Raw genomic sequence first — 25,222 nt, 5'->3', positions numbered from 1 at the left:
GCCTGAAACTTGATACACATGTTGATAATGACAATGTGCATATTTTGTTGCTAGGCCTGTAATTTGTTTTGTACTTTTGAATCTTCGTTAGATGCTCTGTTTCACTGCAGTTACTGTATATTTGCAGATAATTTTACGAGTCCGTGTTTGTGGGTTGGGACCAGTCTGGGCTCAGTCCTTGTTATAGTACTAAACCTGCCGCCATCTGGGGACCAGCGGTTAACACAACCAGTCATTGTCTCCCCCAGTGGTAAGTTAACACAACCCGTCATTGTCTCCCCCAGTGGTGAGTTAACACAATTAGTCAAAGTCTCCCCCAGTGGTAAGTTAACACAACCCGTCATTGTCTCCCCCAGTGGTAAGTTAACACAACCCGTCATTGTCTCCCCCAGTGGTGAGTTAACACAATTAGTCAAAGTCTCCCCCAGTGGTAAGTTAACACAACCAGTCATTGTCTCCCCCAGTGGTAAGTTAACACAACCAGTCATTGTCTCCCCCAGTGGTAAGTTAACACAACCAGTCATTGTCTCCCCCAGTGGTAAGTTAACACAACCCGTCATTGTCTCCCCCAATGGTGAGTTAACACAATTAATCAAAGTCTCCCCCAGTGGTAAGTTAACACAACCAGTCATTGTCTCCCCCAGTGGTAAGTTAACACAACTAGTCATTGTCTCCCCCAGTGGTAAGTTAACACAACCAGTCATTGTCTCCCCCAGTGGTAAGTTAACACAACCAGTCATTGTCTCCCCCAGTGGTGAGTTAACACAACCAGTCATTGTCTCCCCCAGTGGTCAGTTCACACAACCCGTCATTGTCTCCCCCAGTGGTGAGTTCACACAACCAGTCATTGTCTCCCCCAGTGGTGAGTTAACACAACCAGCCATTGTCTCCCCCAGTGGTGAGTTAACACAACCAGCCATTGTCTCCCCCAGTGGTGAGTTAACACAACCAGTCAAAGTCTCCCCCAGTGGTAAGTTTACACAACCAGTCAAAGTCTCCCCTAGTGGTAAGTTAACACAAACCAGTCATAGTCTCCCCCTGTGGTAAGTTATAACACAACCAGTCATAGTCTTCCCCAGTGGTAAGTTAACACAACCAGTCCAAGTCTCCCCCAGTACTTAGTGGTTCTACAGTACGGTGCTTCTGGGCAGTCTTAGGAGTGACCTCATGCTTATTCCAAAAATGACACACCAAATGATCAGCTGGACATAATTTTGTGAACAATAGAATCTATTTAAATTGAAATTTCTATGGATTTGTTGGTTTGACAAATAATACTGTCATCGGTTTAACTATAATGAATATTTATTTGGTTGTGTTCCAGTTATGGTCAATTGTCCACTGGATTATAATCTTTTTTATCAAACTTGATGTGTCCTTGGAAAACATACCTCCTTGAAAAAGGATATTGCGGGAAAAATATTGCCACTCTTCTTAATGGATGCAAAGCCATTGGTTAAAAAACAATTAAGTCTGATTAAAAACATTGTTAGAATTTGCCATTAAAAATGATTATGAAAGTAGTTCTTTAAGCTATGCCTGTTGGGGATGTTGCTTACCTTTTAATATCACGTAGTTTACATAAATTATTGAGCCCAATATGCACATTTGGTTTTTTGCTTTGTTTTCAGGAACTATATTCCGTCTGAAGGGGCCGATCCAGTGCATGTCTTTCCTTGACTGTAATGGGGTGATCATTCCCACACTGACGTCGGGGGCGTGGAGAGACTCGGCCAGAGATGAAATGAAGAACTCAAAACTACAATCCACACGTGAGTATAGGAATTATCTTGCTCTTGAAAATTGAGAACTGTTTTGGCTTTATGTCAAACTGGCTATGAATGAAATTATTTAATAATAATGGCATTACACTATGATATTTTTCAATATATTTTGGAAAATAGAGCCTTACAAGGAAAGGCATTACTTGGGGCAGACTATGTTAAGAGAAATGATTACTTGAGGGCAGATTATGTTAAGAAAAATGATTACTTGGGGCAGACTATGTTAAGAGAAATGATTATTTGAGGCCAGACCTTGTTAAGATAAAGGATTACTTAAGGGCAGACTATGTATAGAGAAATGACTACTTGAGGGCAGACTATGTATAGAGAAATGACTACTTGAGGGCAGACTTAGTTATTAGAAATGATTACTTGAGGGCAGACTATGTTAATATAAAGAATTACTTTAGGGCAGACTATGTTAAGATAAAGGATTACTTGAGGGCAGACTATGTGAAGAGAAATTATTACTTGAGGGCAGACTTTGTTAAGAAAACGATTACTTGAGGGCATTACAAAACTGAAATGAGAATAAGTTGGAGAATAATTGATGTAAGTATCATAATTGAATCTTATTTGTTTTTTCCTCTCATTTCAGCTCAGAAGCTTAAGCTATCACCCAGTTCCTCTACAGAAGTGACTGATAGACAGTTTGCCATTATATGTTCAGAAAAACAAGCCAGAGTAAGCATACATGGATGTAGTGATATATAGTTTGACATGATAGTAAATGTGCTACTTTTATGGAAATTTCATTGTAATGCAAATAACATTGCAGTACTGTATTTTGGGTACATTAGTTATCATATTTTCTAGCACACCAGATAGGCATTTCCGGTTAATTCAGCCGTGCTGGAAAACTCCATCTGGCATCCCCCCATGCCAGATGAGTCACGCGCTGTGACATAATAATTTCAATTTCTTTTATAATACACTTTATGTAATCATAATAATGAATTTTGAATAGATGAGTTCCATAAACATTAACTTTACAAAAATATACTATAAAAAACGAAACAAAATAACCTTTAAAAGACGTGATGTCGAAGGAACTTATTGACATATGCCCTGAATACATATTACTGCGCGTCATGACGTCAGTAAATATCATCGCACGAGCGTTTTGGTGATATGTACAAAATGCGCTTTTTTAATTATTTTCTTTACAAAAAATGTAATTTAATGTATGCTAGAAAAAATATCTATCATGTGTGTCCATTCCGGATAGAAAAATCCGACCCTTGGGCACGCTGCATAGCCGGTAACTCTGCAAGCCTCTTTACCTGGCAACGCAGGTGCCCTCGGGTCTGATTTTTCTATCCGGAACGAGAACACATGACAGATATTATTAAACATAAACACATAAACACACACTGTCTTAATCAGAACAATATTGCATGGTGTGAAAAGCACAATGTTTCTCTGCACAAGAATGAATGTATTTATTTCCATTTCAAATATTTAACCTTTTATGACATGCTAAAATGGCTAGATATCACTTTTAATATGGACAATTATTATGTTACACTAGAATGACATTTACTGGATTGGAATATCCATAAACCACCCTGGGATATCACATGATCATTGATTGACCTGATTTAATCAATATAATACACAGATTGGTTTCTGAAACATTTGTTATTCTTTCACAAATGGCATACAAATGGCATGCATAGGACCATAGAGAAGGTCACAAACCCTGGAATGGAGGATGAGAGCTAGTGGTCTAGTGGTAAAGACTTCCTCCTCTCACCCATGAGGTTTAGGATTTGATCACTACCATGGGTGCCTTCTCATGGCGTCTCAACATGGACAAGATTAGTGGTTTCTGCCCAGGAAACAGACTTGAGCATGATTTTAAAAGTTGTCAGCTTTGCAAAATCGAGCTGAAAGAAATTAGAAGAAATAAAACCTGGATCCATTCATTAATAACTTTTACTACAGATAATTTAAGGACAACATCATGATGGCGGTGGAATCAAAACGTAAGAATATTTCATGTCTGTGAGGCAGTTTTCTCCATTTATGAAAAGCCGTGAACTTGTATTTCAGGTGGTATCATTGCCATCTCAAACATGTCCTTACAAGGCGAGAATTTCAGAAAACTCATTTGTGGTGAAAGCCGATGTCGTCAATCTCAGGGGTAGGCTCTTACATACTTACATACCTTATGCTCATGGTTTGGGTGTTTGTTTGATTTATGTCGTTCTATAATAGGTCCTAGAGTCATAGGCCCTTCTGGGATTGTTGCGACAGAAGTTATGATAGTCAGATTTATATTTGGTAACTGAATGATTTATTTATAGAAATAGAAAAAAAAGACAGGAATATTTCTCTACCTAGAATATTTGAAAATGAGATCTCTAGGTCTGTACTGAGAGGACTTACAGTAGCATACAGTAGTAAAACTCCATCATATTGAACTCTCATTTTTGGTGAAAGTTGCATCGAGAAGTGCCATACGGTTTATTTCAATATATAACAATATCATATATCTATATGTCAATATTTTTCCTAAAATTCCTATGATAACTGAGTTAACAATTTTCTACTCCGTAATGGTATATATGATAAATTGTATAAAGTTAACTCTAGCCCCACCCGAACAATGTTACAGGTGACAGTGTGTGTCTGGCGTGCTATGTGGCCAATGGACACATAATGGTCTACAGTCTACCAAGTCTCAAACTGCTGCTCGATATAGACTTCTTGCCACTTTCTGACCTCAGGTACGGCATCGTGCATCAGTTGCTAATCATATTATTTGTTTAAAGGTATTGTAATTATAAAGTTTTGGGTCTTTTGTCTATGATACTTTTTAAGTATTTGTTCATTCAGGCAGAGTGCCAGTTTTGGATAGAAAACAAAAATAAATAATTATGCTGCCTCATACAACATTTTTTATTTTGAGATATTAACCGCCAGTTTAGTATATATGTTGATAATGCCATTACTACTTTGTGGGACAAGTCACACATTACTGGGTGAGTAATGCCCCTTGTCCATCCACAGAAAATGGATACTACTGTAGATTCAATCGTTTTTGAAGAATAAACAAGCCACTTAATTGCTGATTAACTGCATATCCGACATATCCTATAATACAATTTTGATATTTTTCAGAGTTGCAAGAACCTTCTGCTTTAGTAACATTGGCCATGCAATGTATATGTGTTCACCAACAGAATTACAAAAGATTACATACTCTGCTGAATTTTGGTAATATCGGTTTGACTTGCATTTCATCACTTCTATCACTGTTTAATATTTTAATTTTTCCATCAATTTGTAGTAAATTTCTACCTTTCCACTGCCATTGAATGATATTGTTCAGCAGATCATATGGCTCCTTTATAACACTGTCCTAATTTGACATTCTTTGACGTGTTATGTACCTTGCTTGTTGCATATACAGAACAATACTGATTGATTATAAACAGGCACTTGATATGTTTCTTCTAAAACAAAAATTAATACAAAAATTGAAGAGATTTTCTTCTGTTTTAGAACTATCCCATTGCTGGTAAAAAACCCTTGACATTCCTATTGTTTATATACAGAATCTTCATGAGTTGCGGTTTAAAACAAAAAAATAGGTTAACGAAAGTTATAAAGCTTACCTTTGGCAATATTTGCAATGATGGCACAGGAGAGCATGCAAGCAAAATCCATAAAGTGTGCTAGGGCTAAATTAACAAATGAAAAATGCATACAAAATATACATAAACTTATTAAGAACAAGCCCTTTTATTCCTCCTCCCATTTAGAACAGCAAATATTAAGCTTTCTCCCATTAATTTAGAACAGCCCCTTTCATGCTTTCTTCCCCTTTAGAACAGCTCCTTTCATGCCCTGTCCCATTTAGATCAGCCCCTTTCATGCCTTCTCTCATTTAGAACAGCCCATTCCATGCCCTCTCTAACTAAGAACAACCCCTTTCATGCCTTCTCCCATTTAAAATAGCCCTTTTCATGCTTTCTCCCCTTTAGAAAAGCCCCTTTCATGCCCTCTCTCATTTAGAATAGCCCCTCTTGCCTTTTCCCCTTTAAAACAGCCCCTTTCATGCCCTGTCCCATTTAGAAAAAACCCTTTCATGCCTTCTCCCATTTAGAACAGCCCCTTTCATGCCTTCTCCCATTTAGAACAACCCCTTTCATGCATTCTCCACTTTAGAGCAGCCCCTTTAATGCCCTCTCCCATTTAGAACAGACCTGTTCATGCTTTTTCACCTCTAGAACAGCCCCTTCCATGCCTTCTCCCCTTTAGAACAGACCCTTTCATGCTTTTTCTCCTCTAGAACACCCCCTTTCATGCCTTCTCCCATTTAGAACAACCCCTTTCCAGCCTTTTCTTATTCAAAACAATGTATTGAATGCCTTCTCCTATGTAGAAAAACATCTGGCATGCCTTCTCCCATTAGAAAAGCCTTTTTCATGCTTTCTTTGATTTAGAAAAGCCTCATTCATGCCTTTTCCATTTAGAACAATCTCTTTCATGCCTTCTCTCATTTAGAACAGTACCTTTTATGCCTTCTCCCATTTACAACAATGCCTTTTATGCCTTCTCCCTTTCAGAACAACCCATTTCATGCCTTCTCCAAGTTAGAACAGACCCTTTCCTGCATTCTCCCTTTCAGAACAACTTCTTGAATGCCTTCTCCCATTTAGAATAGTCCATTTTATGCCTTCTCCCATTGTATTTTCCAGTGATAATCTCAGTGAGATGCTAGGGGAGCTGTTCCTACCCATGGAAACTCCAGAGCCCCCGAAACAGGGCTTCTTCAAAAACCTGTTCGGAGGAGGCCCATCTATGCTCGATAGGGAAGAACTATGTAAGGATCTCACTTTTCTTTTTTTGAAAGGTATACGTTGATAGAAACATAGTTTTTGCTTTTCAATGACATCTTAATTGTATTGCCCCTGTTTTATAATTTCTATTATATGTCATGTCTTATGTGAGGTATATTTTGTGAAACTACTACATATACATATTGTGCTAGCATCTCAAAGGGTGAAATGGCAAAAGTTCTAGGTGATGTTTAATGAGGAAGCATTAAGTTATGTTTCAGTTGGAGAGTATAGTTCACCCCTTGATCTATATGTGTCCATGTTACAGTACTGTTGGTGAGTCTACAGTACTGTTGGTGAGTCTAGTTCACCCCTTAATCTATATAATTCCATGTTATAGTTGGAGAATCTAGCGGTAAGAGTGCTCGTGGCCTGGCTACACGGGTGCCAGGGTCTGGAGGCATACAAGGACTCCAGTCACAGACACAAGCTACAGTGGCTGGAGAGGTCTCACGTGCACGACAGGTAGGCAGCTTATACACTCTTGACCTTTCCTTCGTAGGAATACTAGATGACTCTTGCATTGTCATATTCCAGACTTATAAATGTCTAGAACTGTACTTAATCCAGCTTTTTTGAGTCTTTAGATTTAACGATAACATTATCAAAGTTCATAACCATAGCAAAACCATCTTAAATTTGGTGCTTAGATATGTTAATTTTGCATTAAAAGAAGTTTTACAAGGCAGCTGTACATGGTTCATAGCATTCCTGACAGTAGCACTTCATTGATTTGTGGTAGTGAATCTGTTTTATATATGGTAACTAATTGGAATTCATTTCAATGATCACTTGCAGTTATTGTCCGAGCGAGGTGAGAAGCTATCAGGCGTGAGTGAGCGTACGGAGGAGATGGCAATGCAGGCAGAGGCGTACTCCAACACTGCCCATCAGATCATGTTAAAGTACAAAGACAAGAAGTGGTACCAGTTTTAGCGTCTATTTCACAACTTGTGTCACATCCGTGTCAAGGCTGCATTCGGCAAAGTGTATCCTCCATGACATGCCTGCAACATGCAGGTTCATCACCTGTGTCTCATCTGTAGGGGCCAGGTGTAGCACTTGTGTCACTCCTACCATGAACAGTAGGGTATTACATTTACATGTGTATAACCACACACACTTGGAGAAGGGCAGTTGGCTGAGCTAGTGTATAACAGTATACCACGACCAGCCATGGATGGAAATTGGACATGTTGGACATGTAGTTTGCCAATAATTGACAGTGAATGGATGGATAAACAGAAGAAAGTGCTGATATTAAGGAAACATTAGTTCCTGTTGCTGTTTGAGGGATGTTTTGTCTATATCCAAGAAAATGTGATATATTGTTTCCTTGTGAAAGGGACTTTCTGTGGAGCTTGTTAGTGGAGCCAGTTTGTGGCCTCTAACTGTAGGGATGTCTGCCATTTGGACAGTGTTTGTCGACCAAAGATTCATGTTACGCCATAAATTTAGACCATTTTTGTACTGATGATATTGTACTAGTGATATGAACATGCAAAGTTTCGTTTGCATACAGTGATTTCAGCTCTCAAGTTCTGAGTGTGAAGTTCATGTATAAGAGAATGACATTGGCTAATATGTTAACTATTTAGGTAGTGGCAAATATTCTTAAATCTGATGACTGATACTATTTCTAGTTCTCACCAGTTCCCAACACAATGATGTGCTCCTGTATTGTCCGAGCTTATTTTTTTCGTTGTTATATTTTTAAATTTGTTAAATGCTGTTATAGATTTTAACCCAAAGAAATGTAGTTTTACTTGCCAAGAAGCCAGTTTCATATTTCTTGCAGTACCTTTAGGGTTGAATTATATCCAAATAAAAGATATAGGCATCCATGGAATTTTTAAATAATGAATTGACTGATTGATGTCAATATCAGGGTATGAACACAGTTGGGCTGGTTAAAGTATGTGCGAAGAACTCCATACTTACTTGAACAAGCCCAACTGCGTTCATATCCCGGATAATGACATAAATCCTCAAAACTAATAACAAGATTGTAACCATGTATGTAAAAGCAGAAAGCGCAAAAATATTGGTGAATGCTAATGAATGCTAAAAGATTTGCTGTGGTTTACTTTAGTCTCATGAGGTAGAAATACCGTGTTTTATGCTAGTCTCTTTCAAATTTATCTCGGTATCCTTCATCAGGAACATTATTTTTGACATTTATTCATCCTTTTTTGGTAAATTAAAACAATATTATTTATTGTGGTATATCTTATTTGGGAGTAAGAGTGCATCTTTAATATGTTCAATCACTTTTTTTACATAAAATTAAAACATGGATGACACCAATATATTTAACAGAATAAACACATGACTGTTGATTAAAGTTTTACGTGGCCTGCTGACACAATACAAATGATAACAAGATAATTTTCAATTTATATTATTTATTAATACACAATGATTTGTGAGACTTGTTAAGACAGCTGATGGTGTAATTTATAACCATTTATTGAATAAACATGATTATTGAAGTTAATGTTGGGAAATTAGTCATTCATGGGTGCTATTTAGTTGACAATTACTTTGCAGGTATAGTGCATTTTTTGTTTCGATATTTCAGTGTAAGTGTGTGTATTCGGTGTTCTTATTTCTAAACTCATTAAAAACATGGTTACAATGAACAAGTGCTGTTCTTTACAATGGTATTAGTGACAGTTCGATACACTACTGCTGTATTATTTTGATTGTCATACACATACATTCGAGCTAAAATGTAAGTACCTAATCAAGTTGGGATTATTTTTTTGCATAAGCTTATTTATCTAGGCAATTTAATGATTTTATAATTTGTTTCATACAAAGTGAAGCAATTCAAACCCCATTTTATATGCCAAAATATTCTCTAAGAATTAGGAAAATAATTGGTATTCCCATTTATTAAAAAAAAAAATACGTAATAATATAAACAGCATTTATGTGTAATTCAATATATGAGAATTATTACGTAGGTAATATACATTTTCAGTGAAATGTGAAGTAAGAATAGTTAGACATGAGACTGGAATCCATTGCATGAGTTTTGTTTCTTCACCTCTTTGGGTGAAACTATACCTAACAGCTTGTAGCCTGCCTTTCTTATGTTATACATTCTGTTATATTAGTTTGAGGTAAATTAAGCATATGGTGAACTATGTATGTTACTGTGTTTTCAGGAAGCCTGACGATATTCTCACATCACATGTATAAAATGACCCCATTCTCATTCAGATGCACGGCATGGTGTCAGTCCAGCTTTACCGGAACTGACAACTAGCGCATTATTCATCTGGTTAAGGCCGGAAGGTACTAAGCGGCATTAAAATAAAGAAGGTCTTGGTAGCTTCTGGCGTTATCCCCATGAACGATACATGTACCTATGATATCTCTCTATTATGTTTATGCTTTACTGGCATATTTGTGTTTGCTGAATCGTATATCTTCATTAAGCTTTGTAATTCTATCCTGTTGATACTTTTATATATTTTATTTTGTTGAGTTTATTTGTAATGACCATGCTTCATGCTGCATTAGTTTATATATTATTTCTTCATAGGGCATATGTGACAATATATGTGTGGTTCAATACAGGTTATGTATTCAAATACAACTAGATTACAATTTATATACATGGACAGTTGACAATACGCTTAAATCGGATTACAAATGCCCTCGATTATTACCTGCTTAACTTTTTTTAACAATATACTGTATAAATTCCAAATCCATGTGCACCTGTTTTTCCGGGTGATCAGTTGACTGGGCAATATCGCCATGGATTTGACAGTTATATATATTCATATAAGGGTGTTTTATGAATATTTATATACAGGTGATCGGTGTTATTTTCAATAAAGAGAACTTCATTTTTATTCAATGTGAACTCGTTGATAATGATAATTTTGAAAAAATGGGAAACACTCAACAAGTGAAGACAATTTTGAAATACAAAATTTCATTGTGTAATGTTGCATTTTCAGCAGTATGAGAATGGGTTTTTTAATTAAAGCAGTTGTATTGATTACCATTTAATTATTTATTATAATCATTCAGTGTAATATTAAATGATATTTGGAACTGCATTGGTTTAGTTAAGCTGTGCAAGACTTATGTGCAATATTCATAGGTGTGATATAAATTTCTTCAGCTTTTATTGTGTTGACACCTAGGGATAATTCTGTCTACATCGTCATACACATCATACTATCGTTTTCAATCAATCACATTCACATCTTGTTACAGAGCCTTCAAACTTTGTATGAGCTTTGGTTGTGGTCAGTAATGACCCCTATTGACTTTGGGTCAGTAGGTCCGAGGTCTAGGTCATCATGACCTTGACTAGAACAAATGATGGGCTCTGGCCACACATCCGATTCTAGGAATTCTAGTTTACAAGTTTTGAAATCCATGTTCTACATTCCCCTAAGATGTGGTTTAGTGGACCAAATTAAAATATAACATTCCTAATAAGGCAAATTGTATGTTTCGAACAAGCAAACATTCATGCTACAACCTTTATTGTTTTTCATTCCTATGTTAAATAATTTGAAATCTGACTGTACAGATATTATTTATATGTAACTATTGATGTTATTTATGGGCAATTTGGTGTTATAAGTAATGAAAGGAAAGGTTTTAAATATATACTAATTTATTTTGATGTAATATTAGCGATCGTTAAAACCTCTACATGGCAGAGTGTAATAGTTTGATCCAACAATTATTTTCTAAAAAAAGACTCCTGTAAATAATCTGATTGTCTTCAACAAGTTGAATACTAATTAAATAAGACACCTGCTGCAGCTAATTGTATAAAAGTAGGTAATTGTTTGGTTTGGTCAAAGTAAGCCGAAAAATTAATCGATTGGTCAATATTTATCCATTCATTGCAAATAACCAATCAAATCATTAAATGTGCAACCGAACCAGAGTTACCTATGGACAGCTTAACCAGCTTTTTACAATTGGCTGCTGGGGCTGTATTCATGAATCATCTGAAGTTATTTCATAACTTGAGTTAGGATCTTATTTAAGATGTTTTTATAAATACCAGCTATGTTGTACATTTACTATTGGAATCATTCCTCTCATTATATATAGTTGAATTTGTTGTTTTTGGGTCATGTTGATGTGTTTGGTGTCTTGCAAAGCATATTTTCAATGATGTATGGTCATAATCCTGGTACATGTGAAAAGTTTACAAAGAAAAAAGGTGAATCTTTTTAAAAAAAAAAAATATTGAAAATGTTCTCATGACGAAACTTGTGTTTATGATTATTAACAATGACTACGCCAATGTCTGTAGCTTGGATTTGTTCTGCCTGAAATAGACTTGATTGAATGTGTGTCAAGGTCAGTCATAGTAATATGCTGAAATAGACTTGATTAAGAGTGTGTCAAGGTCAGTCATAGTAATATGCTGAAATAGACTTGATTAAGAGTGTGTCAAGGTCAGTCATAGTAATATGCTAAATAGACTTGATTAAAAGTGTATCAAGGTCAGTGAAAGTAATATGCTGAAATACACCTGATTGAAAGTGTTTCAAGGTCAGTCAAGGTAAAAAACCAAATAGACTAGATTGAAAGTTTGTAAACGGAGGTCAAGGTCTTGTGCTGAAATTGAATTGATTGAAAGTAGGTCAAGGTCATGTGCTAAAATAGACTTGATTGAAAGTGGGTAAAGGTCAGTCAAGGTAATGTGTGGAATTGAACTGGATTTAAATTATGTCAAGGTTGTCAATGAAATGTGCTCTGCATGATCCTGAAACACAGCCTTCAGGCCTTTGAAATTGAGGTGTACTATAAAACCCAATCATTTGTGCAATATGTTTGTTATTGATTGATATATTATAGATTATATAGCTGCAATTTGTACAGATTTTTATGAGAATGTGTATATTTTATTGTTTAGAGCATCCCTATTGTGTGTTTGAGTATGATAAACAAATCAGAATGAGGAAATCTCGATTGGATGTTAACATGAGAGACTTGGCTGTGCTGGGTATTAATACCTACATCATATAAAATGTATGGTCAGTGGGACATGTATAGCAACTTTGATGAAATACTGTCTTCGATATTAGAGATGAGGCTTATTTATCAACTCCTAATTAAAACTCATAGTCTTTATAATTTCATACAGTTTGCTATTTTGTAAAGGGACTGTGTCTTAACCATTCACTGTATAGAAGGAGAGTAGAAAAAACAATCTGAAAACAATGATTTTTATTTTAATTAAAAAAAAATAATACTTCAAACAAATTATTTTGAAAGCTCAACATTTTGATAGTTATACTTGGATTAGTTATGAAAAAAGACTAGTGAATGAAAAATTCAAAACCTTTATTTCATATAATAATATGCAAGCTATGGTTGTAAGTCCTGTGTGAATGTTCTAGTCCTTATTATTTGTATAACAAGCTCACCCACTAGTTAACTTGCACAGTTTAGGGTGTGTGTAACCATGTTTGACTGGCCACTGTGTAAATGGCACATCTAGGAGACTATTGTAGTATCATCGTTCGGCCTAAACTTGGCTTAAGTTTCCAATATTTTCTGTTTTAAATTACTCTTGCAGAGTTCTGAAAATAATATTAATATATATTGGTTTGAGACACATTTAATTAGAAAATAGCACTGGATTTATTTATGTTCTCATAAACAAAACCTTTGTATAGTTATTTTAGTCATACTCATTGCACATAATTTTCATTTGTACATTCTAAGGCATATGGACTAGAATAACTCCGTGTAACTCAATCACTATGAAATGTTTCATTTTTTGATTGTATACTGCGTGGCTGATGATGCATGTTGTTAATCAATGTTCTTGTTTTATTGATACAATGTGATTTCCTGTAGATCATTCTGAACGGTCAAATAAATCCCTTAAACAACGCAGCCATTGTATTATATATCCCTTGAAATGCAGCCATTGCCTTGTAAATACCTTAAGCAATGCAGCCATTGCCTTAGTAATCCTGTAAGCAATGCAGCCATTGCCTTATAAATCCCCTAAGCAATGCAGCCATTGTCTTATAAATCCCATAAGCAATGCAGCCACTGCCTTATAAATTCCATAAGCAATGCAGCCATTGTCTTATAAATCCTGTAAACAATGCAGCCACTGCCTTATAAATCCCATAAGCAATGCAGCCATTGTCTTATAAATTCCATAAGCAATGCAGCCATTGTCTTATAAATTCCATAAGCAATGCAGCCATTGCCTTATAAATTCCATAAGCAATGCAGCCATTGCCTTATAAATCCCATAAGCAATGCAGCCATTGCCTTATAAATTCCATAAGCAATGCAGCCATTGCCTTATAAATTCCATAAGCAATGCAGCCATTGCCTTATAAATTCCATAAGCAATGCAGCCATTGCCTTATAAATCCCCTAAGCAATGCAGCCATTGCCTTATAAATCCCCTAAGCAATGCAGCCATTGTCTTATAAATCCCCTAAGCAATGCAGCCATTGCCTTATAAATCCCATAAGCAATGCAGCCATTGTCTTATAAATCCCCTAAGCAATGCAGCCATTGCCTTATAAATTCCATAAGCAATGCAGCCATTGCCTTATAAATTCCATAAGCAATGCAGCCATTGCCTTATAAATTCCATAAGCAATGCAGCCATTGTCTTATAAATTCCATAAGCAATGCAGCCATTGTCTTATAAATTCCATAAGCAATGTAGCCATTGTCTTATAAATTCCATAAGCAATGCAGCCATTGCCTTATAAATCACGTAAACAATGCAGCCACTGCCTTATAAATCCCGTAAGCAATGCAGCCACTGCCTTATAAATCCCATAAGCAATGCAGCCATTGCCTTGTAAATCCCGTAAACAATGCAGCCATTGCCTTATAAATCCCATAAATCCCTTAAGCAATGCAGCCATTGCCTTAAATACCTCGTAAACAATGCAGGTATTGCCTCATAAATCCTTTAAGCAATGCAGGTATTGCCTTGTAAATCCCGTAAACAATACAGGCATTGCCTTGTAAATCCCATAAACAATACAGGCATTGCCTTGTACATCCTGTAAGAAATGCAGCCATTGACTTTTAAATCCCATAAACAATATTGTCATTGCCTTATAAATCCCTTGAACAATGCAGCCATTGCCTTATATATCCCTTATTCAATGCAGCCATTGTCTTATATATCCCTTAATCAATGCAGCCGTTGTATTATACACCCCTTTAACAATGCAGCTACTGTCGTATGAGACCCTTGAACAACGCAGCTGACTAATTAATCTTTTTAAATAACGCAGCCATTGTCTTAAAAATCCCTTTAACAAGCAACTGTCTTATAAATCCATTTAAAAACGCAGGCATTGTCTACAGTAAAAGGTAGTGAGACATAATAGAATTGTAATGATAGAAAGGTAGTGAAACATGATAGAAAGGTAGTGAAACATGATAGAGAGGTTGTGAAGCATGAAAGAGAGGTGGTGAAACATTATAGAGAGGTAGTGAAATATAATAAAGAGGTAGTGAAACATGATACACAGGTGGTTAAACAATATAGAGAGGTAGTAAAACATGATAGAGAGGTCGTCAAACATTATAGAGGTCGTGAAACATGATCGAGAGGTCGTGAAACATTATAGAGAGGTAGTGAACCATGATAGAGAGGTAGTGAAACATGATAGAGAGGTGGTGAAACATGATAGAGAGGTAGTGAAACATGAAACAGAGGTGGTGAAACATGATAGAGAGGTGGTAAAAAAATAGAAAGGTAGTGAAACAAGAAAGAGTGGTAGTGAAACATTATAGAGAGGTGGTGAAACATGATAGAGAAGTAGTGAAACATGATACAGAGGTGGTAAAACATGATAGAGAGGTGGTGAAATGCGATAGAGAGGTAGTAACATGATAAAGAGGTAGTGAAACAAGATAGAGTGGTAGTGAAACATGATAGTGAACCATGATAGAGAGGTAGTGAAACAAGATAGAGTGGTAGTGAAACATGATAAGAGAGGTAGTGAAACATGATAAGAGAGGTAGTGAGACATGATAGAGATGTGGTGAAACAAGATAGAGTGGTAGTGAAACATGATTGACAGATAGTGAAATATGATAGAGATATAGTGGAACATTATAGAGAGGTAGTGAAACATGATAGAGAGGTGGTGAAACATGATAGAGAGGTAGTGAAACATGATAGAGAGGTAGTGAAACATGATAGAGAGGTAGTGAAACATGATAGAGAGGTAGTGAAACATGATAGAGAGGTAGTGAAACATGATAGAAAGGTAGTGAAATATGATAGAGAGGTAGTGAAATATAATAAAGAGGTAGTGAAACATGATAGACAGGTGGTTAAACATGATAGAGTAGCAGTGAAACATGATAGAGATGTAGCGAAACATGATGGAGAGATAGTGAAACATGATAGTGGTAGTGAAACATGAAAGAGAGGTGGTGAAACATTATAGAGAGGCAGTGAAACATGATAGAGATGTAGCGAAACATGATGGAGAAAAGTGAAACATGATAGAGGTAGTGAAACATGATAGAGATATAGTGAAATATGATAGAAAGGTTTTGAAACATGATAGAGAGATAGTGAAAGATGGTAGAGAGGTAGTGAAATATGATAGAGGGGTAGTGAAACTTGTTAGAGAAATAGCGAAACATGATAGAGAGCCGGTGAAACACTTCGCTTTCTTCTACTAGTACGTATACTTGCAGTAGGTTTTAAATTTCGTTTTTCAAGTGTACTGGGTAGGTACCAATGACATATAATATCATTTTTTAATCGTTTCCGGTCATGAACAATAACATGTAAGTGAATAAGGAAAAAGGTAAAATTACTAACGTTTAGTATTTTTTGTTTTTCGTTTCATTAACTTTAAGACTAGCTTAAGTGTAATTCCATTTTTCCTTTTTAAAAAAAGTTACATATTTCTAATAGATTATGTATCTTATATTTTATTTTAATAAACTTAACATACGAACCCCACTCTAGCATTTGATGAAAGCGTTGAATAGTTATAGACGCGACAATCCTGATTTTACAAGTCTGTCAACAAATCGAGTCCGAAAAATCTTTTGAGTGGCCCCAAACTGTAACCATTAAGTGCATAGGTAATTGTAAATTGATTTGTGTTTAATTAGCTAGTTTCATAACAGTAACAGATAAACCTATACATATACTATGAAATATGAACATTGCTTTCAGCTCGCAAGTTTATTGATTATGTAAAGTTAATTAATAATCTAATAAAACCCGTTTTGACTATATTTGTAGTAGATAAAGTAAGGCGGGGTCTTTTAGTCAGCACATTTCCATTCTTTGCATTGTTATCTATAACTATCCATTCCCTTCGGTTTATCACCAAGTTTTATTTAAGAGTCTCGTGTTTGCTTTCAAATTCACATTACCGATGCAATATTATGAACGTATTTAAATACATTTTTTTAATTCGCACTTGTTTAAACCGCAAAATACCATACGTCCCAGTTTGTAGCCCCAGCACACTTATTCTTTTAACACGTCAATTAAAGAAAAAGATCTTACAATGCCTGAAATCGATTTGCGGTATTAAGTCTGCGATCTACAGCTAAAAAAATACAATTTCACATTCACGACTCTTAGCAAGACTTCGAAACCGACTCTTTCGTGATAGCGAATAAAACAAATTTACGTCATGGAAGAAAACTTTAAAAAAACACACCATATAATAGATTTTATAACAAAACAAGAGATGACAATGAAATACACGTGTTTTTGTTTTCCCTACAAATTATTTAGCGTCCTCAGCGTCAATGCGCTGGTTAAGTTGCGTGAGCGCGGCAAGGCGGCGGTCGCGCCACTGTCTCCGCTCTTGGAGGTCACACAGAGGGATACGGGCCTCCAGCTCCGTGCGGATCTGTTCCAGCACCGGCCCTCCGAACCGGTCGTTGGACTTGAGCGTCGACATGACGCCCTCGATCATCGTGGCGTACCGATCTGCGTAATTTTTCATGCCTGCGGGAAACACGCAAACATGTTCACAACGTCAGTCACCAGAAATTTGACTATGTTTTTACTGAGAAAGTTAGTGAAGAACCACCAATTGTAAAATAAATAGGAAATATTGATATAATGTAATAGATGCAATCTAAATATTTCTTAAAATGTAGTATGTATGTAGTTCACTAAGTGAGTGATGATTTGACGTCATCTATTACGTGTAACATTTTACAACATGTCAACTATTTCATCATACGGGAATATTTGTATATACATGTAATTACCGTCTGCGTTAAGGTGTGCGGTTTCAAAGGGCCCCATGAAAGCGTAGCGACGCCCAAGCCCCGCGCTCATCACCTTGTCAATGCCGTCAACATCAACAATGCCGTCCTACAGGACAAAACATGCGGTTTATGAGAATGCAATGGTGGCCTCCCCTTCTTGATAAGAGGGCTTGGCTTTCTCCCCAACGTGACCTTCAATTTTTAGGCAATTGTGCTAAGACTGATATTATGTATAAAACTTGTTTTATGCGATGACTGTTGTTCTAATACAGAGGAATTGAAGCATTGACTGTCTTGTTAACCTATAATGTTGATTAAAGATAATAAAATGCGTATCTTTAAATTTTTATTCAGATAACGAATTTTATTTTAGTCTTACAAAATTCAGATTAATTTTAACATAGTTTGTTCATAACAAACGAGTCGTTTTTCATTTCTAAAAGGCGAACCTTTATGAGCCCCCATCCCTCCCGCATGATGGAGTACTGTATCCGGTTAAGCACGAACCCCTCAATCTCCTTCTTGAGGACGACTGGTACCTGGCCTATCTTCTCCATGAGCGCCTTGGTGCTGGGAACAACGTCACTGTCCGTCCACGGGCTGGGTACCAGCTCCACCAGCGGCGCGTAGAACGGTGGGTTCGTCTGAAAAGTTCAGTTTCACTATTCTTATAGTCATAATAACATAGAGGTGAATTGTAAGATCGCAATATATTTCACCGAGTAAGCACCAAAGGCTATTACACAAGTGGCGTTCCCACGGGTGAAATATTTACTATGTGTATTCACGAGGTGAAAACTATTGCGATTTAACACCGAAATAAGTATGTATAATGAAAAATAATTGTATTTGTTCCCGAACGTAACGTCTTTTCGGAAATGATGTCATTGAGCTTTTGTCGCAGTCCTGTGCGCGCTGACGTTTAAATTAGGACATGAGAGCGGGCTAAAATTTTAGAACATTGAAAAATACGAAACAGAAGTGAATATTTTGAAACATTGAGATATCATTTTTGTTTCACTTCTAAATCTCTTTAAATCACTCAGTAACATGACATCATCAAACTATAGGCATACCATTTTGAAAGGATCTGGCGTATCCCATTGTTGAATAATGCTTTAAAGGGACTGTACTCCGTATGATAAAACAGCGAACAAAAAGAGAAAATTGTCGAAAACTGACATAAACTTGGTATCGATGTGTACAATGCATTGGAACTCGCAATTTTGGCGACACCGGTTCGACGCGATTCTTTTTTTACATTTTGGTATGGGTTTTTTACAATTATGATATCAAAGAGTAAAACATTATTTTATTAAATAATTGTCCGGAGATTCTTTACAGAAAAAAAACTTTTTCGGTGCCAAATTGGTGTACAGTCCCTTTAAAAGAAGTGATGCCGTATGATCACACAAGCAGAATAAAAATATGAGCTCCATGATAAAAGGAATACGAAGTAAGGCATCATAAGTATTATTGCCTGACACTTAATTGATAAAGTTTGCTGAATGCTAAGTGGAACATACAAGGAGTGAAAAGGAAACATTTGTCACATGTAAATGCAACTTGGAAGTATTTCACCCAATTTTAAATAACAAGCAGTTTTGCTGCAGTTGACAATCAAGGGCAAATGACTTGCACATAATTCTTAGAATTGTGCCTGATTTCGTCTTCGTAACACAGCAAAACGACCAACCTACCGGATGCGCTACAATAAACCGGTTCTTGTGTTTGATGTCGGCGGCCAGGCGTGACGGAAGTAGCGCGCTGGTTGAGGACGCCAGGATGCATGTATCACTCATGACGGCATCAGCCCGCGTGTGCACAGCGTTTTTTAATTCTATGTTTTCCGGAACACATTCCTGTCGTTGAAAAATCATTTTATTGTATGAAACTCGATAAACACTTTCCCTTATAACCAAACATTCTAAAAGTATAAGGACATATTCATATTGCGGTTTGTGGCGTTCTTTACATAATAGATGCATTGACTTTCGAAAAGAAATGTACCAATGCAGTTCAAGCAGAAAATGTCAGCATCGATCATTTGAGGTCATGCATTGACTTTCGAAAAGAAATGTACCAATGCAGTTCAAGCAGAAAATGTCAGCATCGATCATTTGAGGTCATATTTTGTTTCTTGATGCAAAGCAAAATTCCAAATTGTTACATGAGCCGAAACTTGCCTGAACATAGAATGCACCCCGCACACAATCTTCGAACTCGCTGGTGGTCCGGATGTTGCTGAACTGCTGTTCCGCGCTCAGTTTTCCACGGAGGAGGCCGAGCCGCTCAAGTTCCGCCAGCTGTGTGCGCACCTCCGCCATGGCGCCCTGCAGTTGTTTCTCGTCAATGTCGTACATTTCGACATCGAAGTCCGCCGCCGCGAACAGCATTGACCAGCTTCGCCCAATAAGCCCACTGGAAATGTATGTTGGTGTAAAACAGTATAGCTAACGTATCAATCAGTATCGACATCATAATCTACTTGTACTGTGTTAAAAAAGGTGTCGATCCCTAGTTGTTAATACGTGTATACTATAAAAACGAAATTAGCATGTCGTCATTTTCATCAGAAAACGTGTTGCAGTGGTTGCCAATGTTTAACTCATGGAGGATTCTATATTTCCCGGATTTATTTGAAAAATACCGTCGATCACTTAGAATCATTGCGATATAGTTACCTTCCTATAATTCCTATTTTTTCTCTGTTCATTTTGATATTTGATGGCACAGTCTTTTGAACGATAGGTGATTATTCTGTTGCGTTCACTAATGAAGTTGAGTTCTGTCTTATCTCAGTTGTTGATAAGCGATAATAGTACATTGTGTACAATAATTAGGTATCATTGAAATAACGAGTTGTAATGTATTCAAATTCATGTTTACTTTTAGTGCTGCAGTTATAATGTGGCGATCTAATTCTTCTATTAAAAGCCATTATGTGCATAATGCAGGTCAGTGTCTAACTAGTGGTCAACCCTGATCCCATGGCGTGGTCAGCCCTGATCCAAGCGCGTAGTCAATCCGAATATCAGGGCGTAGTCAACCCTGATCCCAGGGTGTGGTCAACCCAAATATCAGGGCGTTGTCAAACCTTATCTCATGGCGTGGTCAACACTGATCCCATGACGTGGTCAACCATGATCAAAGGGCGTGGTCAACCTTGATACCAGGGCGTGGTGAACCCTGATCCCAGGGCGTTGTGAACCCTGATTCCATGGCGTGGTCAACCCTGATCCCAGAGCGTGGCAACCCGAATATCAGGGATTTGTCAACCCTAATACCAGGGCGTGGCAACCCTGATCCTAGGGTGTGGCAACCCGAATATCAGGAAGTTGTCAAACCTGATCCCTGGGCGTGGTCGACCCTGATCCCAGAGCGTGGCAACCCGAATATCAGGAAGTTGTCAACTCTAATCCCAGGGCGTGGTCAACCCTGATCCTAGGGTGTGGTCAACCCTGATAACAGGGCTTGGTAAACCCTAATCCCAGGGTGTGATCAACCCGAATATCAGGGAGTTGTCAACCCTTATCCCAGGGCATGGTCAACCCTGATCCCATGGCTTGATAAACCCTAATCCCAGGGCGTGGTCAACCCGAATATCAGAAAGTTGTCAACCCTAATCCCAGGGCGTGGTCAACCCGAATATCAGAGAGTTGTCAACCCTAATCCCAGGGCGTGGTCAACCCGAATATCAGGAAGTTGTCAACCCTAATCCCAGGGCGTGGTCAACCCGAATATCATGGAGTTGTCAACCCTAATCCCAGGGCGTGGTCAACCCTGATCCCAGGGTGTGGCAATCCGAATATCAGGAAGTTGTCAACCCTAATCCCAGGGCGTGGTCAACCCTGATCCCAGGGTGTGGCAACCCGAATATCAGGAAGTTGTCAACCCTGATCCCAGTGCATGGTCAACCCTGAGCCCAGGGTGTGGCAACCCGAATATCAGAAAGTTGTCAAACCTGATCACAGGGCTTGGTAAACCCTGATCCCAGGGCGTGAATATCAGGGAGTCGTCAACCCTGTTCCCATGGCGTGGTCAGACCTGATCCAAGGGCGTGGCATCCCGAATATTGGTTAGTTGTCAACCCTGATCCCAGGGTTTGGTCAACCCTGATCCCAGGACGTAGTTAACCCTGATCCCAGGAAGTGGCAACCCATATATCGGGGAGTTGTCAAACCTGATCCAAGAGTGTGGTCAACCCTGACCCCAGGGCGTGTTCAGTCCGAATATCAGGGAGTTGTCAACCCTGGTCCCATGGCGTGGTCTAACCTGATCCCAGGGCGTGACAACCCGAATATCAGGACGTTGTCAACCCTGTTCCCATGGCGTGGTCAGACCTTCTCCAAGGGCGTGTCAACCCGAATATCGGGCAGTTGTCAACCCTGATCCCAGGGTTTGGTCCACCCTGATCCCAGTTCGTGATCAGACCTGATCCAAGGGCGTGGCAACCCGAATATCGGGGAGTTGTCAACCCTGATCCCATGGCGTGCCAAACCCTGATCCCAGTGCGTGGTTAGACGTGTTCCAAGGGCGTTGCAACCCGAATATCGTGGAGTTCTTAACCCTGGCCCCAGGGCGTGGTGAACCCTGATCCCAGGGCGTGGTCAATCATGATTCCCGGGCGTTGTCATCGTAGATCCCTGGGCGTGGTCATTCCTGATCCTAAAGCGTGGTCAATGGCAAGATCCCAGGGACATAACTCAAAATTCAGTGAACAAACATCATAGATGACCCTTTAGCTGGTTCAATATACTTTATGTTAACTATTCTTTACTAGGAAGCGATATTTCGACAACAAGTAATGAAGTCTGTTTCTACAAGTACCGTGCTCCGGCTGTCAGTTTAAAGTGAACGTTATTTTAAGTAATCAGCTAAATAAGGTAATATGAATCATTCTCATAAAGCTTAATGCACGTTATATGTGCATCAGATAAAGCTTAACTGACACGTATATTGCAGAGAGCATCGATACGTACGTAATATTAATGGAACAATAACAGGCGATACAAGCCGTGATATACATGTCAATCTATGTTACTAGTCTAAAACAATGCTGTTACAACGCCTAACGCAATGAACAAGCATCATGCCGATTTTTCATACTAAAACATATCACTTAGTTAGAATATTAAAAAAACTGCTTACCTTTTATAAACTCCCCCTTCATGGTCCGTTTTTGCGTTTGTACAATTAACACAATCGTTGTATAGTGGGATGTAACCTTTATTGTACGGGTGCGGGGTGATACAGGAATCCAGTGGATTTCACGTGAAATCCACTCAAAACGTGAAATCCACTCAGAACTCAGTTATTTTAATTAATAATTTATTTATTTTGTATACATATTAGAAAGTGCCTCATGAAGGGTTTATATTTCAAATTTCAATGAAATTGGTCAAAAAATAAAGAAGTTAGAGCAATTTTTCATTTTTTTTTCCAAAAATAGATCGGAAATCGAGGTGAAATCCAGATTCCGATAAGTGAAATCCACTCACAACTCATTAATTTTAATAAATAATTTTCTGTTTTTGTATAATTATTAGAAAGTGCCTCATAAAGGGTTTATATTTCAAATTTTATTGAAATTGGTCAAAAAAGAAGTTAGAGCAATTTTTCGAAAATAGATCGGAAATCGAGGTGAAATCCAGTTTTCGAGAAGTGAAATCCACTCCTAACTCAGTTTTATTAATAAGTAAAAATTTTTTGTATACATTTTGGAAAGTGCCTAATAAAGAGTTTACATTTCAAATTTTATTGAAATATATCAAGAAATGAAGAAGTTAGAGCAATTTTTCGGAAATCGAAATGAAATCCACATTTTGACAAGTGAAATCCACTTTTTCAGACGTGAAATCAACTCATTGGTTTTTAACAAATTAATTTTTTTGTTGAACAAATAATTGATAAGGCTTTACAATGTGTTTATATTTCAAAATTTATTCAAATTGATCCAAAAATAAGAAAGTTGTAGACCTATTTTGAAAAAAGATCGGAAATCGAAGTGAAATCCCCATTTTGACAAGTGAAATCCACTTTTTCAGACGTGAAATCCACTCATAACTCATTTATTTTTAACAAATTAATTTTCTGTTGAGCAAATAATTGAAAGGGCTTTATATTTCAAATTTTATTCAAATTGATCCAAAAATAATAATTGAGTGTTCGTCAGTGTTCTGTATGGTGTTCTAGTTCTCAGGAATACCTACGAATATGAGATTTTCTCTCATCGATCGCCATTTCAGGTCTAGGATTTCCTCCTTATAAGCTTCATTATCGGACTGTATAGTGTTCAAAAGTTTTGACATGCCTGCACAATGGATTTGGAGATCGTCAACAGAATTGGAACATTTTTGTGTATTGCGGTTGCAGTCGTCGATAAAATCGCTGATGGACTGACGAAAAGTCTCCATCTCTGTCACTTTTGAAGTTATATTTAGATTTCATCGCGGACTTTGGCAACTTCAGTTTTTAATGACAATAGTTCGTTTTGGATGGGGTCCAGCTTTGATTCTATGGATTGTAGACGGATGTCCAGCTTTTCCACCAATCCAACCAGTATCGAAGAGGTAGAATATACGCCTATAAGTGTAAATCCTTCATGAAGTTAATTAAAACACCATTTTATACATGCATTGAACTGAATAAACACATTCTATCGGCTTCAGATCAAAGAGTCACACTGTGTGACGTCACATAACTTACAGTTATACCCACGAGGATCTCGTGGAGAGCATGGACATTGCTATGCAGGATTAATGTATAACTGTACGATTATTGCTTCATATAGTCTATAAGTGTGGTACAAGTTTGAAAGCTTATTGGCAGATCGTTTTACAAACATGCCATGTCAATGTTTTCTTAATCCCTTGATTGCCCTTGTTGTTTCTTTAATCTTCCAATAAATATATCACACTTCCTTTTCAACAGGCAATAAATCGTTTAGGATGGGTAGTAACTAATTAAATTGTCACAGTGGTGTATACGGTTAGGTAATCTAGCCAGGCATTGTAAAGATAAAAATCAATAATCTTCGTCTGTGAAACTTGGTAACTGTGAAAGTTATGATTGATGTCCTTTGGGTGTCCGAAAATTAGGTACGCAAAATAAATTATTTTGGGAAATAATTATGGGTGTCCAAATATTTAGAGTGTCCGAACTCTTAGGTGAATTACGGTAACTTTAATCGAAAAATATTTTTGTTGAAATTATAAACGTCTTACGATATACCGTATCCCGATCTTCAACTGCCGTTTTAACCCGTATATACTCGATCAATATGACGCGAGTAACATCCCTTTCTACATAAATCTAAACAAACTCTCGGCTTGAAAT

General features: G+C 37.4%; 2 protein-coding genes across 13 annotated transcripts in view; one reads left to right on the top strand and one right to left on the bottom strand.

The window, feature by feature from the left end:
* LOC128236637 (syntaxin-binding protein 5-like) overlaps positions 1–13,531 on the top strand; it is an 81,760-nt gene extending 68,229 nt beyond the window's left edge. For all 11 annotated transcript variants that reach the window (XM_052951628.1, XM_052951627.1, XM_052951623.1 and 8 more), the window contains 9 exons: positions 128–250; positions 1,632–1,772; positions 2,383–2,468; positions 3,840–3,930; positions 4,405–4,516; positions 4,911–5,006; positions 6,494–6,618; positions 6,975–7,099; positions 7,433–13,531. In XM_052951628.1, coding sequence (XP_052807588.1) covers positions 128–250; positions 1,632–1,772; positions 2,383–2,468; positions 3,840–3,930; positions 4,405–4,516; positions 4,911–5,006; positions 6,494–6,618; positions 6,975–7,099; positions 7,433–7,570 — 1,037 coding nt within the window. In that variant the 3' untranslated portion in view covers positions 7,571–13,531. The remainder of the gene's footprint in view (positions 1–127; positions 251–1,631; positions 1,773–2,382; positions 2,469–3,839; positions 3,931–4,404; positions 4,517–4,910; positions 5,007–6,493; positions 6,619–6,974; positions 7,100–7,432) is intronic.
* Positions 13,532–17,321: 3,790 nt separating this feature from the next.
* Positions 17,322–23,046, bottom strand: LOC128239290 (lambda-crystallin-like). Of its 2 annotated transcripts, none has more exons than XM_052955876.1 (6): positions 23,036–23,046; positions 20,071–20,305; positions 19,585–19,746; positions 18,334–18,528; positions 17,885–17,990; positions 17,322–17,615 (listed from the first exon to the last, which is right to left on the bottom strand). In XM_052955876.1, exons 2-6 carry the CDS (start codon positions 20,278–20,280, stop codon positions 17,392–17,394), a joined length of 897 nt encoding a protein of 298 aa, XP_052811836.1. In that variant the 5' UTR covers positions 20,281–20,305; positions 23,036–23,046; the 3' UTR covers positions 17,322–17,391. The 2 variants fall into 2 exon arrangements, with proteins under 2 accessions (XP_052811836.1, XP_052811835.1); XM_052955875.1 differs by lacking the exon at positions 23,036–23,046 and adding an exon at positions 20,569–20,681.
* Positions 23,047–25,222: the final 2,176 nt, after the last annotated feature.

This window comes from Mya arenaria, chromosome 6, assembly GCF_026914265.1.
Source record: "Mya arenaria isolate MELC-2E11 chromosome 6, ASM2691426v1".
Classification (NCBI taxonomy): Eukaryota; Metazoa; Mollusca; class Bivalvia; order Myida; family Myidae; genus Mya; species Mya arenaria.
The sequence above is the reverse complement of the archived record's forward strand: the minus strand, read 5'-3'. Positions and strand labels throughout refer to the sequence as shown.